The 16,650-nt window shown below is 41.3% G+C and overlaps 1 protein-coding gene across 1 annotated transcript; it reads left to right on the forward strand.

The window, feature by feature from the left end:
- The first annotated feature begins 115 nt into the window (after positions 1 to 115).
- On the forward strand, positions 116 to 16,404 carry GINM1 (glycosylated integral membrane protein 1). Its single transcript, XM_031612105.2, has 8 exons — positions 116 to 492; positions 7,251 to 7,310; positions 7,484 to 7,580; positions 9,628 to 9,779; positions 11,563 to 11,719; positions 12,444 to 12,574; positions 13,817 to 13,980; positions 15,505 to 16,404. The coding sequence occupies exons 1-8, from the start codon at positions 379 to 381 to the stop codon at positions 15,611 to 15,613; spliced, it is 984 nt and encodes a 327-aa protein (XP_031467965.2). The 5' UTR covers positions 116 to 378; the 3' UTR covers positions 15,614 to 16,404.
- The last annotated feature ends 246 nt before the right edge of the window (positions 16,405 to 16,650 follow it).

A 16,650-nucleotide genomic window follows, 5' to 3' on the forward strand; every position in this document is an offset into this window, starting at 1 on the left:
TTCGCTAGCAGCTAGATTCTTCCGGCCGCTCAGCTCCCCAGCCCCGTGCAGCCCTCAGAAGACAGCCGGTGCTGCTGCAGCGAGCCCCGCCTCGAGCCGTGCGGGCGGATCGCTATCGGCGCCCTCGGGGTGCAGCCGGAGCGCGTCAGCGGGCACCCGTCATCTCGGGCGCGGAGGCCGAGCTCCTGCCCCTGGGAAACCCGCAGCTATTTCCGAGCAGCGGGAGGGCCCTTCCCGGAGGACCGCCTGCCCCGGGGCCGGGACACAGCAGCGGCCTGCAAGCACCGCAGCCCGGCCCCGCGCCGCCTCCGCCGCCCGGCTCGGCTCCGCCCCGCCGCTTGTTGATGTTTCACTTTGTTTTAATTCCCGGGTCGCAAGATGGAGGCGGCGCTGGGACGGCGCGGGCGGCGGCTGCTGCTGCTGCTACTGCCGCTACTGCCGTTGACCGCCGCGCTGCAGCTGGGCACGTCCGCCGCGCTGCCGCTGGGACAGGTACCGGAGGGGCGGCGGGGGGGCTCGCCGGGAACCGCCGGTGGAGGTGGAGGAGGAGGAGGAGGAGGCGGCGGGCGAGGCGGCGGGGGCTGCGGGCGCTGCGAGCGCTGCGAGCTCCCGGCGTAGCGCGGGGCGGGCGCAGGTGCGCTGCCTGCAGACGTCGTCCCGCTGTGCGCGGGCGTTTCGGGCTGAGGTGTGCGGGAATAGGCGCAAAAGGACCGCGTTACGCGTCTGCCACAAACTTGGTTACTGCGTGCCCTCTGCTTCCTGCCTCCCGTCAGTGATTCATCCATAGAGCGTTTGAGAAATATCTGGCATGCTGAGGGGGAAGAACGTTATGGCTGTCCGTACTGCTGGGCACATCCACCTCGTGCTGTGTGTGTGTGTGTGTGTGTGTGCCTCCACTGCGTTGTGACAGGCTGGTGCAGCACAAATACGTGGTGCATTATGGCCTTGTCTTCTCCCAGTGATGTCTGCGCTTCTGAATCGAACCCACAGCAGGTTCCCAATGCAGCTGCATATTCATAGAATCACAGAATAATGGCCTGGGTTGAAAAGGACCACAATGATCATCTAGTTTCAGCCCCCCCTGCTATGTGCAGGTCGCCAACCACCAGAGCAGGCTGCCCAGAGCCACATCCAGCCAGGCCTTGAATGCCTCCAGGGATGGGGCATCCACAACCTCCTTGGGCAACCTGTTCCAGTGCAGGGCATCATGCTGCCTTCTTTCTCCTTCCAGTGCCTGCACTGGGTTCACCCAGCCATTGTACGGTCACTGTCCCATGGGAGGATTTGTCACGGCCCCTTTTCCCTGTGGTACTGGTTGAAACGGTACTTTTGAGGGCCTGGCATGGGCCCTGCACTGGCACATCCTGAACTCGCTTCCTTGTCTCCACTTCCCTTTGCAACCATTGGAAGTGAGATGGGCTTAGGTCATCAAGATGGGGATCTAGATCTTCAGACATCAGTACTCCCATTCAGGTGCAGTGAAGTGTGGGAGCGCAGACATAGCTCAGTTGATCCTCAAGTATTTTGTTTTGGGTATAGGGCAGGTGCGTTTCAGAGCCCTCATAAAGCCTGACAGTGTGAGCAGGAGCTGGTGGGAGAAGGATCTGGGCAGAATGGGAATTCAGTGCTGTTGGGTTGGCATCAGCAGCCAGGAGCTTAGCAACACACGGCATGTGATCAGGAGGCTCTTTCCTCAGGAGGGTTTGGACTGCAGGCTGGTTGCAGCTTCCCTTTGGCTGCCATGGCTGTTCACTCCAGCATCCTGAAAATATGATGTCAGAGCACTACTGATAGCTTCACGTTTTATCAGTCTTGTGCGTGGCGGTAAGTTTGCCTCCAATAATTTGCCTCCAAGATATTATGGGACCTGTAATGAGGAAAGACCTGAGAATGTTGGAGAACATCTGTGCAATTTTGTTTTCTAAGTTGGTAATGCTTTTGTTCAGCTCTGGAATGTGAACGCCTCCATTGTTGTGCAACGCTTGTCGTTTCTTAAATAAGCTGTTTTGAAATCTGGGCTTTTTTTTTTTTTTTTTTTTTTTTTTAAGAACGTCAGTATGTGTGCTTTAGTTTTGCTTTCTCCTCCTGAAATTTGGACAAGCAAATCTGGATTACAGATTGGGAAGAAAAACAAACAAACAGAGGCAGGGAATGATGCAACAACAGTATAACTGATCTTTGCATCAAAGTAATGTGTTTTTCTAGTGCTAGGTCAAGAATTAGATTTTGTGCCTTAGAGCATTTTTGATGTGCTGTCAGGAACTTGCTGAAAGCACAGTGGGCTGAATGCTCTGATGTTTGTTTACTCCATTTGCCGTTGAAAATTTAGATTTAACTGTTTTCTTTCAAAAAGGCTTACTTGTCTACCAGGCCTTATGTTCATGCAGTTGCGTGACAAATATTTTTCAGACTATTTGTTGGCTGCGAGGAACCTCTATGAAGATAGATTGTTTCATAATAGAAAAAAAAGTGATCTTCACTACCTCAGCCACAAGTGCGTGTGCAGTGGGTGTGATGTATTTTAATCAAATAAACTTGTTTATAGTGATATGCTGACATCTTTCTTTTGCAGCTTTATGCCAATTTGTCTATTAACATCTTGGCATATGTTCTGAATTTTATACTTAAAGTATACTGCATCATCTTTCCATATATATCTGATTAAATTAAAGCAGTGTGATGCAGCTGTGTCCCGATTATGTGAGATGAAGTGTTCAGCTTTAAAATTCTGGATAAAATATTCATAGTATGAGTTGATTTCATAGAGAGAGCAAAGCAACACGCGTAGGGCAGAGGAAAGAGATAAGCAATGTTATTCCATGAACATCACAAAACAAGGAAGGAAGATGTGTGCTTGTTCAGAAAAGTAAATTTAAGCAAAAGAATCACTGTGGTAGATTTATATATTAACAAGATAGTTGAGCTGTAGTTACCCAAGCAAGTACTGAATTTCACTGTCTTATCCTAAATATTATCATGCTGTTTAATAATTTAATGTAAATAATAATTTAATGTAAATAACAATGCCTTGTTTGAGAAGATTTTGTACTGAAGGTTGGTGAGATATGAGGGGCTAACAGTAGTCCTCCGGTGTTGTTGGAGACTGTACCAAGACTGTTTCTTACCTCAGTTGTGCCTGGTGGGCAGCTAAAGCCCTACAGCATAGCTTTGTTTTGAGTCTGATGAAGGAATAAGAATGGAACCTGAGACCCTGTGGAGTCCATGTGAGTGCCAGGACTCAAAAGCAGTGTGAAGTTGGACGGTAGTTTTTGGCTTGTTTGGACACTCCCACAATCCCCATTCAAATTTAGAAACAGATCCTATTTGTGACCATTTCTTACCTGCATGGCAACTTCTGCTCATTTCCCATTTCCATACTGCACAGAGGATATCCCTGCACAGCTGCTACAGGGGCTGCCTGTCCCCCTGCTACCCATGCAGCTGGCCGTGCTGCCAGGCGCTGTGCCATCTGCTCCTTGCAGCTGCAGGAGCCTTGTTTGGGAGCTTGGGGAGAGGGATGGGACTGGGTGAGCCTTGAAGGCACTTGGGTGCCACTGAGTGCCTCTCAGGACAGGGTAACTGTGTCAGGCATGTGCCAAAGAGGTTCTTTAATAATTCAACAATCAGATCTGGTAGAAGTTTCTGCCTGATTAGACCTACAACTTTGTCTTGGGTGGCATTTTTCATAAAAGGCTGTGGGTGGGTGAAGATGTGTGCAGAACCAGTGTGGAGACTCTTTAAGAAGCAACAAGTATTCCCTTTCAAATGATGTCAGGTGCTTTATGTTCTTTCTGTCACTATTCTCTTGCTAGCACTGTACTGCACTGCCCCAAAGAGCTTTCCTGGGTTCGTTGCAACACGTGGTGAAGAAAGGATTAGAACATAATCACTGCCTTCTTATCGCTGTTGATTCAGGTTTACCAAAATTCACTAGTTCACATAAAACCTGCACGTTGCCAAACTATTACTGCCCCAGCCTCGCTTTCCTCTAAAAAGAAAAGCATAAATCTGTGGTGGAGGTGCTGTCCTCTTTGCAGGTACTGTGGCCACTACTGCTGTGAGTATCCCTGCTAGAGTGCTAAAACAGCAATGAGAAGTCCTAGGAAAACTCAGGAGATGCATCTGCACCCTATAACAGCACTAAGAGTGATTTTCAGTTATACAAACTAGACTTACACTTAGGTTCAGGCTTCTCCAGAAAACAACAGAACAAGATTGAGGATTACTGCCTGTGTTCAGGACTCAGTAGGTTCGTTGCCATTGGATTTTGGGTGCAGTGCTTCAGGAAGGACCAGTGGGAAGACAGCCGTGAGGAGCTGATCTCCAAGGAAGAATGAAGTGAGCTGGGAGCATCAATATAAAATCAGGAAAACTGAATTGGAGGGCTGTTATTCTCCCTGGAAAAGTGCTGTCAAGAGTAATGGATGACCTGTTCATAAGCTGCGGCAAGGAAATTTCAGGTTAGGCATCAGGAAAGCTTTTAACATTAAAGAGAGAAAAAGAGAGCACTAGAATAAATAGTTGAGGACAGTGTTCCCTTTTTGGACATCACCAGAAAGCTTTAAGAATTGGTTATATGAACACCTGTCAGGAATGATGTCAATATGGGTTGATTCTTACTCTGAAAAAGGTGGCCTTGAGATGTTTCTGTATCAGTTTGGGAACATTTGGAACAAGAACAGTCGACACCCAGTTATTTGCTCACACCAAAACTTGGAGATCTACTTGCAGTATTTCATAGCAAGTCCGGTACCAAGACTGGTAAGACTGCTTAGGCAAAAAACAAACATACAGGAGGTCAGGAAATATTCAGATACAAGTGAGTCTCACACCTCTCCCAGCTGTCAGCCCTTGTCTCCACTGCTTGTCCGCCTCTTGCTTATGGAGAGGGAAACAAGCTGGCAACAAAGTGGCCGTTCTCCTGCCAGCTTAATGAGCAATAGCTGCTCACTGACTTGGTAGAAATGGGAGGGAAGGAAGATGTGCTGGAGAGGAGAGAGTTGCACTCAGTCAGTTAGTGGCAGAGACAGCAAGCTGTTAGATCAGCTCAGCTGTCTTACTTGTCTGCATGCGACCATCTAATGTAATTTTGACAGCACGGATGTGTTCACCTAAATATTTTAATTTCTTGAGCATGTAATGTGCTGTTCAAGTGCAAGCTCTATGTGTGCAACAGAATTCATGATTGTGCTTTTTGGGTACCAGGTCAACAGAGTTGACAACTTGAAGAAATCATCACGTGCACGTTTCGGTTTGTGCATACAGTGCTCATTTGCTGAGCACATTTATTTTGCCTGAAGCCCTTCATTTTCAAACACAGCCTTTGATTAAAATAAGAGATGGGGGACTTTCCCTCTTCCTAGCAGTAGCTGGCTATCTGCTTTATTTTTCTAGTAATCTCTGAGTCACTTTGTAGATGTTGAGAAAAGATTGTAAAATACTTTCTGCGCAGAGGAGCTCAGGCTTGGTTTGAAGCTTAAAATTGAAGTGTTACTAAGATTGCCTGGAAGGTCCCACCTCCAGGCCCTTTGAATTCCCAAAAGAGAGAAAATACTAGGAAGTCAGCACACAAAATCTCGATTATCTGTTACGCAGTTAGGGAGTGTAAAATTAGCACAGCTCTGAGGGCTCGATGAAGTGCTAAGAGTTTGGCAAATTTTTTAACTACACGGCATTCTTAAAATATGAGGAACAAAATAAGTGGCTTGAGGAAGCTACAGGATGGCAGAACAGATTACATCCCACAGTTATATGACGGATCTAGTTTAAATGTTGAGTAACAGATTTCCGGTTTTCTAAGTCAATTTGGATGTTATCTGAATAACTGGGATTGGAGCTTTGGAGAAAAGTCAGCATAAATAATCATTTCCTAGGAAGGGCAGGGAAAAAGATTTTTCTTTCTGATCTCGGTGGTCAGAGAATTTTGCTACTGACTTGACAAATGCATCTGAAACATCAAGGACAAGTAATTTCCAACCAAAAGGAAATTACCTTCCTTTAACAAAGATGCTGTACATAGTTAAATAGATAATTAATATAAATCTGTGTTGGATTTTAAACGCCACTTCCCCTATGAAGCCAGATTTCTGCTGAATCAGATTGGTTTTTTCAGTTTGTGGTAGCTCTGGCTGCTATGTGTACCCATTGTTTTAAGGAAAATTTTATCTTACAGTTGTACTCCAGAAAGTTTCTGCTCATGAATTGGGATGACATTGTACTGGGTAAAAACATGGCAAAAAAACACAAACATTTGGGCTCCAAGTATTTCCTGCCTAAGAAATCTTTCATTCATTCTTTCATTCATTCTGAATTCTGAAGAGTTCTCCTCTCTTTGGAGATGTGCCTCATTTTTTAGTTGTTCAGTGTGAAACTGTCTCAAACACAGAGCTGAAGATGCTGACCAGCGAAGAGTTTTCCAGAAGAAAGTGAAACATGGATAGAGTAATATAAGGCTCCCAAAAAGCAAATAGAGAATCTAACATTATTTCTGAGATGACTCAGGAAAGCGGTGTGGCACTCTTTACATGTGGTGATGTCCAAGAGAGGATGGTTTTTGTATATAGGCCTCATCACAGAGCAGTTAGGAGATTTCAGGTCCCATTTGCTAAAGAACCCCTCAGGTTACAAGGATGAAATGAGAGGACAGAATGAAGGAAACAAGAAATCACAGCAACTGAGGTATGAAAGAGGGAAATAAATCCCTGGTGCTTGGAGGAGGCCTCTGTGACATAATTTGGAAATGATAACCAGGGGAGAAAAACAAAACAGGATCACTGCTGGTGCTGATAAAGCCAGATGTTCTTTATCACAACAGGCTGACAGCTTGAAGGCTTAATGGAGCTCTTAACAAACTTGACAGAGATGGAGAATCATATTGTATCATGCACTGTCTGTTCTGTTTCAGCTAATGTGAGTCTTCTGTTCAATTTACATCCATGTGTAACAAGTTCTTCCGATAATTTTGTTTGATTATTATTTTGTCTGCATTTAAAAAATAAGTTACACTTAGCAGGAAGCAGTCACTTCTTTTCTCATCAGTCAATTTTATTAAAAAGTGGAGAAAAAAATGTACCTGGAACAAGGAAGCATATCTCTGTTGCTTCTGTTTGCAAGGCAGAAAGCCTGAGAATGTGCTTTGGGAACTGCATAGGGCCGTTCTGCAGGAGAGCATGTGAAAGTTGCTTATGGCCTGCAGGGCTTTGTGTATTTTCTCACAGAAACATACATCTCTTTTCTTTGTTGTTTTCCAGGAAACAATCAGAGTCAATGTTATGATGTTGAAAAGCAATGGAGAATTTCACAAAGGGCAGGTTTGTCTGGTTTTTCTATTTATTCAGTGAATTAATACGTATCGAAAAAAGTCAGCATGTGGATAAGAATGTATTTTGGTCCGACTTCAGTCAGTGTTAACTGTGTTCCTCTGAGAACAGAACTACAGCATAGGGGCAGGACTGCACATTCATTCTGTCTGTCTGTCTTTCAGGTTGTGTTTAATATCACCTATGTTAATGGACAGGTATATCTAAATGATTTTCCTATGAGAAGCGGAGTTGCTCACATAACGTGTCAAACAGTAATATGTGAGTATTCTTTTTTTTTTTTTCCTGCAGTATTTTCTTTCCCATCATCTATTAACAAAAGCTTACAATTTCTGCATGTACTCGTACTCTGCAAACTTCAGTGTAGTAGAAGCAAATTTCCCAAATTAGGGAAGTTTTCCTACTGATGTGCGTGGAAAAAATCTTAGTGCCTTGTACTCAAGTCACATTGATATGCTTGTATCTAAATGGTTGAATCTGAATTCAACACCCTGCCTGTCTTTTCAGAAGAATGTTTTGCAGGACAAGCTAGACAATGTAAACAGAAGGATGCAACTCCACCCTGCTAATAGCCACGTCCCTTGGCTCACTGGCATGCGTCCAAACAGAGGCTCAATAGCAAAAATATGAAGATCTTTTGGGAAGATATTTTTCATTATCTCATTTCTGTCTTTAGTAGACAAAGAAGGTTGTCATGGACAGGATATTAAAGCACCAGTACTGCAGTTTTGCTGTGTTTTGTAGTAGTTGATGTTTTCAAATGATCTTGAAACTGTTGGTTGTTTTTTTTCCCACCAATTCAATGCAACACCTTTGTGAAAGATCAGAAAGCACTGTGATTTTTGAGATGCTCAGAGCATACTGTATAATTAATTAAGTGAGGCCAATTGTATTACTTGCTCTAAGCTTCTGTTGTTTTCAGAACAATCTCTTGATGGATCAGGTGCAGTCATTCTGCTGCTTGGTTTCTGAGGTCATCCCCCCTTTACATTCAGTCGTTTACTTAGAAAATACTAATGCTTTTCTAAATGGCTTCTCTGAGCCATGACCTTGTCTCTCGAACCCTTCCTTCTCAAGTATTATCAATTATTAATTTCACATTATTTCTTTTCTGAAGTGGGAGAGTAGTAATTCACTTCTCTATTTCTGGGGTTATATTCCTATTGCTTCTGTGTTTTCTATCCTAGGATAGAAAAGTGTGACGAAATGTCATTTACCTACAAGATAATTGACTCCAGAAAAATAATATGATTTTATTGACTAATTTTGAGAGATGCTGAGCACTCTACTGTAGTGGATCCTATTAATTTCCAAAACCATAGTTGAATAGCTTGCAGTGGGTATAGTTATGGATGAAAATCAGAAACAACGAGAAAAGTACTGATTTGACCTGGGAGCCTGGAATTGTCCACTCCCATGTTTGGGTCTGGATCCTCAACACAGTAGTTGTAGCTGAGACTGTTACCTGCAAAGTGACAGTTACAGGTTTACTAAATTCTCAACAGCAGATTCAGATAATGTTTGTAAAAGGCTGAAAGGGTATTGAGATACTCATTACTTATGAAGAGAGGGGAAAAATAATCTTGAATATCTGTGTGTTAAATCAAAATTGAGCCAAATGTTCACAGGCTTGAGTATTAGAGACCAAGTCTCCAGAGAAGTACTGTCTTGACATTATTGTTACGTTGTGCCTGGACCTATATCCCCACTTCAAGTTTCCACAAAGTCAGTTTCAGATCAGCGAACATCTTTAGCTCCAGCCTGACACATGAAAGGTTGGGACTGCAGGGAGCTTCATTATCTTGGGATCTTTGGTCTTTTAATATCTGCTTGCTGCTATAATTTAGGAAGTATTCAGCATTAGAAAGTATTATACCCATGGGGAACAATCCCTCTTTCTTTCCTTCTGTTGCAAAGTAAGATACTACTAAATAGTTCCGAAAAGGATTTTTCTATATTTAAAAGTGCTAAATAGCTTTATGAGGAAAAGGGTCACAGGTAGAGTTGTTTGACTGATGGACACAAGTGAAGCATTCCCCCTGGGTGCCTCTTAAGCAAGCTCTGCAGGTGACACACAATGCTGGTAGTTTAGAAACTGGGGCTGCAGAGTCTCAGCTCCTATACTGTGTGATCTATGTGGTGGATAGGCCTCCCTGACTTCCTTTGCTGCCCTCCAGCTCCAGCATGGCCTCAACTTTGTGGATGCCACATCTGTTTGCATCTATGTGCTCCATGGAGAATTCCTTTGTGCCCTGCCTTCTGTTTGGGATGGTTTCTCTTTGAAAACTGTGCCATTATGTCTTAACAGTGGAGAATGGAAGCCTGGATGACATGGTAGAGCAGCAACGCCTGGGAACTGTCAGCGTTCGCATCATGGTTCATGAGTGGCCTTTGGCATCCAGTTCTGATTTGCAGCTGATTGTCATTCAGGAAGAAGTGACAGAAATTGATGGAAGACAGGTAAGGAAAAATAACACTTTGCTTGTTTTGAGTTTAGGAGAGGCAAACAGCTAAAAGAGTTAAAAGGTTTACACGTGTGTGGATGGTGGTCAAGGTACAAAGTATGTAAGCTAATGCTAGCTAGCACAGTGCTGAGGGAGATAAAACCAACCTGGGTCAGCAGAGGTGTTTCATGAGGATAATTTAAGCTTTAATGTTTACATTCTTATGTCAGTAGTTAGCAATTGGATGACTTTCCATTAAGCTTGTTAGAATATCATGAACTTTTACAAAATGCAAGGAAAGTCAAACTCACAAGCAGTATTTCATTTTCAAAGTAATATACAAAATTAATAAAAGGGCATGTGCTCATTCTGAGTCTTGAGATTTTGCCCATTCTTTATTTCAAGATAATAAAACATTTCTACCACACAGCTTGCAGCAGCACCCTCTTAAGTGGGCTTTCTAGGAAACATCATCTGAGGGCTTAGCCTTAGACTGTTTTGTATTCAAGCCATTTAATTCATCTGAATAAAAATCTTGATGTTGAACATAGATTTTTTTTTTTTTTTTGAGATGAAGAGCAAAATAAAAAATCCACAGAACTTCTAACTGTATTTGCACACACAGCAGTGAATGTGAGGGGCTACAATTGAGCTGAGATTGAAATGTGTAGAACTGAGTTCTCACAGTCACTTATAAGTTATACTTTTCCAACCAGAGAGGTTATAGTTAGAAGATAAAGCTGTTGTCCTATATTCTGCTGTATTTTTTTAATAGGAGAATAATGACCTAATACCACTATCTTTAATTAATTGCATGCTCATCATGAAGTACTCTGGCACGAAGCATTTCTCTGTGAAAATGTTTCTCTTAATAAAAGTGATGATCCCACTGAGATTTGAAGCTTTTTTAATGAGGTCCTTACCTCACTGTTGGCTAACATACTTTGGTTTGGAATGTTTGTTAGACAACAGTGTTGCAGTAGTTCAGATCTCAAACTAGACATCAAAATGCAAATTGGGTTTGCATAGACACCTGGTAAGAACACATAGAAATCTCATTCTGTTCTCCTAATTGTTCTATTAAGCTTTCAATCTATCTAATTAGGTATCAGCTGACAGTAACAGTCATCTTTTTAGTTGTATTGTTCTGCACACGTTAAAAGCGAAAGGCTGATGGCTGTGGAAGCAAGAGTGAAACCACATCATCCCCTGCATTCCTTTTTGAAGACGTGTCTGTTGACAAACAGTTTTACATCAGACTGTAGTAGGAGAGTTGAATACGTGAACACGTGGTTACTCTGTACTTCATTGTTGTTTGCTCTGAATGATATCACTTGAAAGAAAAATAAGCTAAAGCTAAACAAAACCAGCAATGAATATCTCAGCAGGATTTTTTTGCTTGTAGGGGGAAAAAAAAAAAAAAGCAATGACTGCAAAAGCAGCAGTGTCAGTATCATCTGAGCAATATTTCCATGTGCCCTTTTAATATATATTTGAGTTTTTCATGCTTTAAAGTGCCTCCTTGACATAAGGAGCTCTGTAAGACTTGGTTGAAAGCCCACTGATTGACTACGACATGTTTTTGCAGGGAGAGGGAGACCTGGCCCATTCAGCATACATTCTAATACAGCAGTGGCTGTAGAAGTGTGTTAAGTAAAACTAAGAGTACTGATTCATGTTGCAGCATCTGTCTACATCTTACTGGCTTGGAGTTTACGAGCATGTATTGGTTTTCTTTGCCAGCCTACTTTGTCTTTACTTTAAAATCAACAATATCAATCTGTTTGCATCTCTTGCAGGTTCAGCAGGAAGAAGTAACAGAAATAGATATCTTAGTGAAGGACCTGAGGGTACTGAGACATTCAAACTATACTGTCCCTCTGAAAGAGAGTATGTTGTATTCCATCCCAAGGGACAACGACGTGCTATTTACGCTTCCCAACCTCTCAGGAAAAGGTCTCTTTCTTAGCTGTTACATAATACTTTTGAGCATAATTTACATACTGATTTACAAGGACAAAATAACATATTGTTATCCCAGTGTTGTTTTGCATGGTTAAACAGTTGTCAGATTAACCATTAAGTTTTTATTTTAAAATATATTTATATCTGAATTCCACTCTTCTACATTCCAGTTACTTCTTTTGTTTTGTTTCCAAATCTGTTCTCCTTTGAATTACTTGGTGCTTGTAAAATCATAGCCCAGACACTTACATAAATTTCTCTTTCAGTGCTGTTTCGGAAATTTCCCTAAAGCTCCCTCTTTTCCTGAGATCAAAAGGGAAATCTGTGAAGGAAATACCTGTCTGGGTCACTTCCAAATCAGAGAAGAGTTATTAAGCTTGAGTAACTTTAAAGATAGTTTAATCTTATTTCAGTTCAGTCAAAAACTCAAGGATTTATTAGGAGATAAATATTTTTATCTAGCTTGTCACTTTTAAAATCTGATGACAGCTGAAATTCGTAGCTAAGGGCTGCATTGTAATACTGCTGCTTCTTATCAAGTGAAAAAAAAATTGTTGGTTTTCTTTGATCTTAATGAAATGCAGCATGTTCTTGCTTCCTAGCTTACGGAGTCTAATAATAATAATAATAATAATAATAATAATAATAATAAAACAAAACAAAAAAACACCCCTCCAAAACAAGCCTCCCACTACATCCAACTTTTCTTCTTTAGATATTCAAGATCCGCTGCAAACTACCAGTCAGTACCTGATCTGGCAGGTAGAAACCACGGTGGATGAAGAGACATTACCTGGCAAGTTGCCAGAAACACCTCTTAGGATAGAAACTCCATCCTCCTACAAGGTAGGGTCCTGTTGTTTTTCCTTTGTTGTTTTTTTTTTTCCCCCTCCTCTTTTTTCTCCTCTGTTTCCACAGAAATGGGAAGATGACTGGATGACATTCCTAGGAAGACAAATGTAGCAATGTGTTGCTGATAAAGCAGAATGTTACAGTTCAACATAATAGACAAATAGACTTCCTCTCTGTATTTAGTATTGTCTACAGAAACATGTACAAATACAGGGTTACTTCCTTCCTGGATGGTTACGGAAGGAATCAAATAAGAGCACTGTTAGGATTCAGATGGCAGGTTTTCTTTGTGCAGAGGCTGAACAAAACATTATTTAAAGATGGTAAGAAGGTGTGTAGCATTTCTTTGGTTCTCTATTTTTTACTTGAAGAAAGCAATATGGCATATAATAGATTTCTCAAGTGAGAATTGCTATTCCACTTCTTTGTGTGAGGTACTTGACAGTGGCTGAAGTCACGGAAATCCCCACAGCCAACCATTATGAATAAGAGACTGTTACAGGCAAAATCCAGAAATAAAAAATTAAAACTAAGTCAAAACCTTCCTAAATTACACCTTAGCAGTGAGAAATCTTTCTTACTCCTGTCAAAGTTGCATATGAGTGTCTAAATCCTGAGCTGCGATATTTACATTATAACAGACTAAGTATTTATAGCAGTTTTAACTTATTTTTTTAGCTTTAAATTATACTTTTTTTTTTTTCCTGACATAGCTTAGAGGCAGGTACTGGCCACTGGTTGATGAGCCACAAGTTTCACCAGCTGTAAGAAACACAGCAGCAGCTTGAAAAGCTTCAGTTCCAGATGAGTTACGGATAGGCTTTCACAACCTACTTTGTGGTGGAGAGAAATGCTTAAAATACACCGCAGAAATGGTATGCTGCAAGTTATAGATAGGTTAGAGAACGTGCTACCCCTCTCCTGAGTTTCAGTGACCCTTCTCAGCTGTACACAGCAATGAAATCATAGCTACCCTGAATATAGGTCAAGTAGCCCACCCTTCACCTACTCTGTTCAAGTGTCTTTTGTTTTCCCAAGTGGCCTTTCTTTTGAGGATGAGTCACTTCTGCACAAATTAAACCTTCCATAGAAATAGTTCAGTTGAAAGATTCCAACTTTAGAAAAGAAACAAATCTGAGTCACCAATCAATTACATACTGCTTTTACCAATAGCTACAAAACTGCACCTGCTTTGTTTTGCAACCTGATTATTTCTACCTGCTTTTATTGTTGTAGGTGATGTGCCAGTGGGTGGAAGACTTGAGAAAATGGCTCTGCAGATTCTGGTTTAAATCTTTACCCATTTTCTTTAATTTGATGGAAGTCATTGTGGTTGGAGTTATTGGAGCAGCGCTCATTTTAAAAGTCTTAAAGGTGATTTTCCCTTCCTGTGAGCCCAAGTAAGTAACTTGTGATTTTTTCTTTTCTTTTTCTTTTTTTTTCCCTTTGAAGACAAAGCGTTACTGAAAAATCTTTCAAGTCAGAAGCAGCCCCGTTCTTTAGGCAGATGGGACAACAATTTAATAAGAAGGATGCAACAAATTATCATTTCAAGTGACCTTTTGATGGATAGGCAAATCTTTCATTAGAGGTATCTTTAGCTTGGCTGTGATAATACCAAATTTTGATTAGGTCTTTCAAGGGCTACATTTTGAGACACCATTAACATACCTCCAACAGAGGAGGGTAGAAGCTAGAGCTAAGCTGTTCCAGCAATTCCACATCTTTCTGTAGCGCTGCAGTCATTACTGTAGTTATGAAAGGCCTCAAATTTGGCTTTGCAAATTAGGATGGAATTTCTTTACGGAATTATCTATCTAGGCAGCTTGTAAGCTGTAGGGAGTGGTGGAGTCATTCATGGCAAAAGGTTAAAAATAAAACTGATTGACTATGGATGGCTTTATTTGCTTGGCTGGTATCTTACCAGAAACACTAATATTTTTCAGATAAGCAAGTTTTCCAAACAAGTGTGGAAGTATGAAATGGCAACTGCAGCTAAGAAATTAATACAGATTTAGAGATGGAGTAGGAAAGCATGAACATTTTTAAGGAACCCAAGTCAACTCGGGAAGCCTTCTCTTGGAACCTAATGTTTTTTTTTTTAGGAGGAATGACTGACAGCAAATCCTGCTTCCTCACTTGGAGCAAGCACAGCTGATATTCTCAAATACTGCTGACCAGCTGTGCTTCTGAAAGGCCCTGAGCATGGCTAATTTATGCACACACCCAGGGATAAGAGTTGGCCTTAGTGCTTCTAACAGAGCTAGGAAAATGGAGGGTAAACTGAGAAGGCTGGAAACTGCAGTGACAGAAGATACCATGCTTCCCCCTGACACTTTACAAAGCCTGCTGTCAGAGTAGAGTACTTCTTGGAACTAGCTTGTTAGAGTAGGAAAAGTGAAGAAACAGTTTGTAACAGCTGCTCTCCCACAACCATAAGGAGCTTAATGCTGTGAAGCTTTGAAATAAGCAGAACTAGGTAAAAAAAAAAATCTTACCACCGTAAGCCATTCAGCAAAGTGTCTGATGATCCATGGCAGAGGTTGGTTCAGAACAGAGGAACCATATTGCAACGACTTCTTGTCCAACTGGAGAACATAGAGCTTGTGTGCGGCTTGTCAAAGCACTCTGAGGAACTGAAAGGCTGCACAACTTTAAACTATGTTGAAATGGAGTCTATTCTGCTGATAGTTCAGACGTACAAACTGAATTGAGGGTTCTCTCTGAAACAAGAGCCACTACATTTTTAAACCAGTTTTTCATAAGATTTTTATTCTACTTTCAAAGAAGAGGTGTTATTAGGATAATACTTGACGTATTAACTTAAATGAAAGTTTAGGGTGATTCTAAGAATGTGTCTTATTTTTAGAACACAGGATTGTTTTGAGTATTATTTTCTAATGCCAGCTAATTTTACCTTTCAGAAGCATCCTTCTCCTGGATCAAATGAGCTTTGTACCCGTGATTACCATCAGCTTGCCTTCAGATGTTCCAGACAGGAAAAATAATTTAGATGAGAAAACACGTACTTAATATTATATTTACTTCAGAGTTGCTCTTTTTTGTTGTTGTTGTTTGTTTGTTTTTAATGAATTTTTAGTTGACTTGAAATTTGGCACTTGATCTTAATACTTTGTTTCCTACTGAGAAAACTAAGCAAGTTTGATTAATTGGTAAAAGGATAGTCAGGATGAGGCCCAAAGCTGACTTCCTGGTACCTCTTCATAAACATGCGGCCTTTTTCAGAAGCTTCAAAATAAAACAGCTACCATTGGTTTTAACTTCTGTGAAGTCACTTCTCTACAGCTCAGACATGATGCTGGCTGCCTTCACACCTACAAATAAACCAGCTCTCCTAAGTAGCTAGCTGATGAAATTCAGGGTGTCCTGAAGTCTCCAAATACCACTTTTCAGAAAAAGACAAAGGAGTACAACAAACGTTACGTGTGCCTGCAAGCCAAAACAGAGCTGCCCAACCTGGGTTCAGGTCTCTTAGGGTTGAGTGTGCCTTGCAAGGAAAGTATCACTACCAAACATCTGTATTGCTCAAGTAATTTGACATATATGCAAAACAAAATTTAAAAAGGTAGACTTATATTTCAAGCACTTTATACTTTTATGACCCCCTAATGCTCATAAAAATTGTTAGCACTACTTGTAACTTGGCTCGTTCACAAGGTTCTTTTTGTATTTGTGACAGTGCTTTGTGACATCTCAAAATCAAGGAAAAAAATCTACAATACTGGCTTACTAAGTAGGCCCAGTCTTCCCATGCTGATTTGTACTGTTCATGTTTTTCAAATAAACATTTAAATTGTTTATTAGACTGTGTTGAAGCATATAGTTATTTTGCTACATAAACTAGCAGCTTGTGGTACGTGTTAGATACATGGAGCTATGTGTTTTTTTAGCTTTTCATTGTTCTAGCTTTGTTTTTAAGAATGATGGGGGGGAAAAAGAATCCAGGCTACCTGGCATTAGACTGAGCAGTCGTCCATTGGGGAGATCAAAATTACCCATGCTTTTTGTTCTAGCACCTTGTGCATTTATACTTCACAGTTCCTTCCCTG

The sequence above is a fragment of the Phasianus colchicus genome, chromosome 2 (genome assembly GCF_987193195.1).
Source record: "Phasianus colchicus chromosome 2, bPhaCol1.hap1.1, whole genome shotgun sequence".
Classification (NCBI taxonomy): domain Eukaryota; kingdom Metazoa; phylum Chordata; class Aves; order Galliformes; family Phasianidae; genus Phasianus; species Phasianus colchicus.

Excerpts from the sequence above, each read along its gene's own strand:
- GINM1 (XM_031612105.2), top strand. The coding sequence starts at position 379 with ATGGAGGCGGCGCTGGGACGGCGCGGGCGGCGGCTGCTGCTGCTGCTA. Across the intron at positions 493-7,250 it reads CCGCGCTGCCGCTGGGACAG|GAAACAATCAGAGTCAATGT; the intron begins GTACCGGAGGGG and ends GTTGTTTTCCAG. Across the intron at positions 13,981-15,504 it reads TTCCCTTCCTGTGAGCCCAA|AAGCATCCTTCTCCTGGATC; the intron begins GTAAGTAACTTG and ends TTTACCTTTCAG.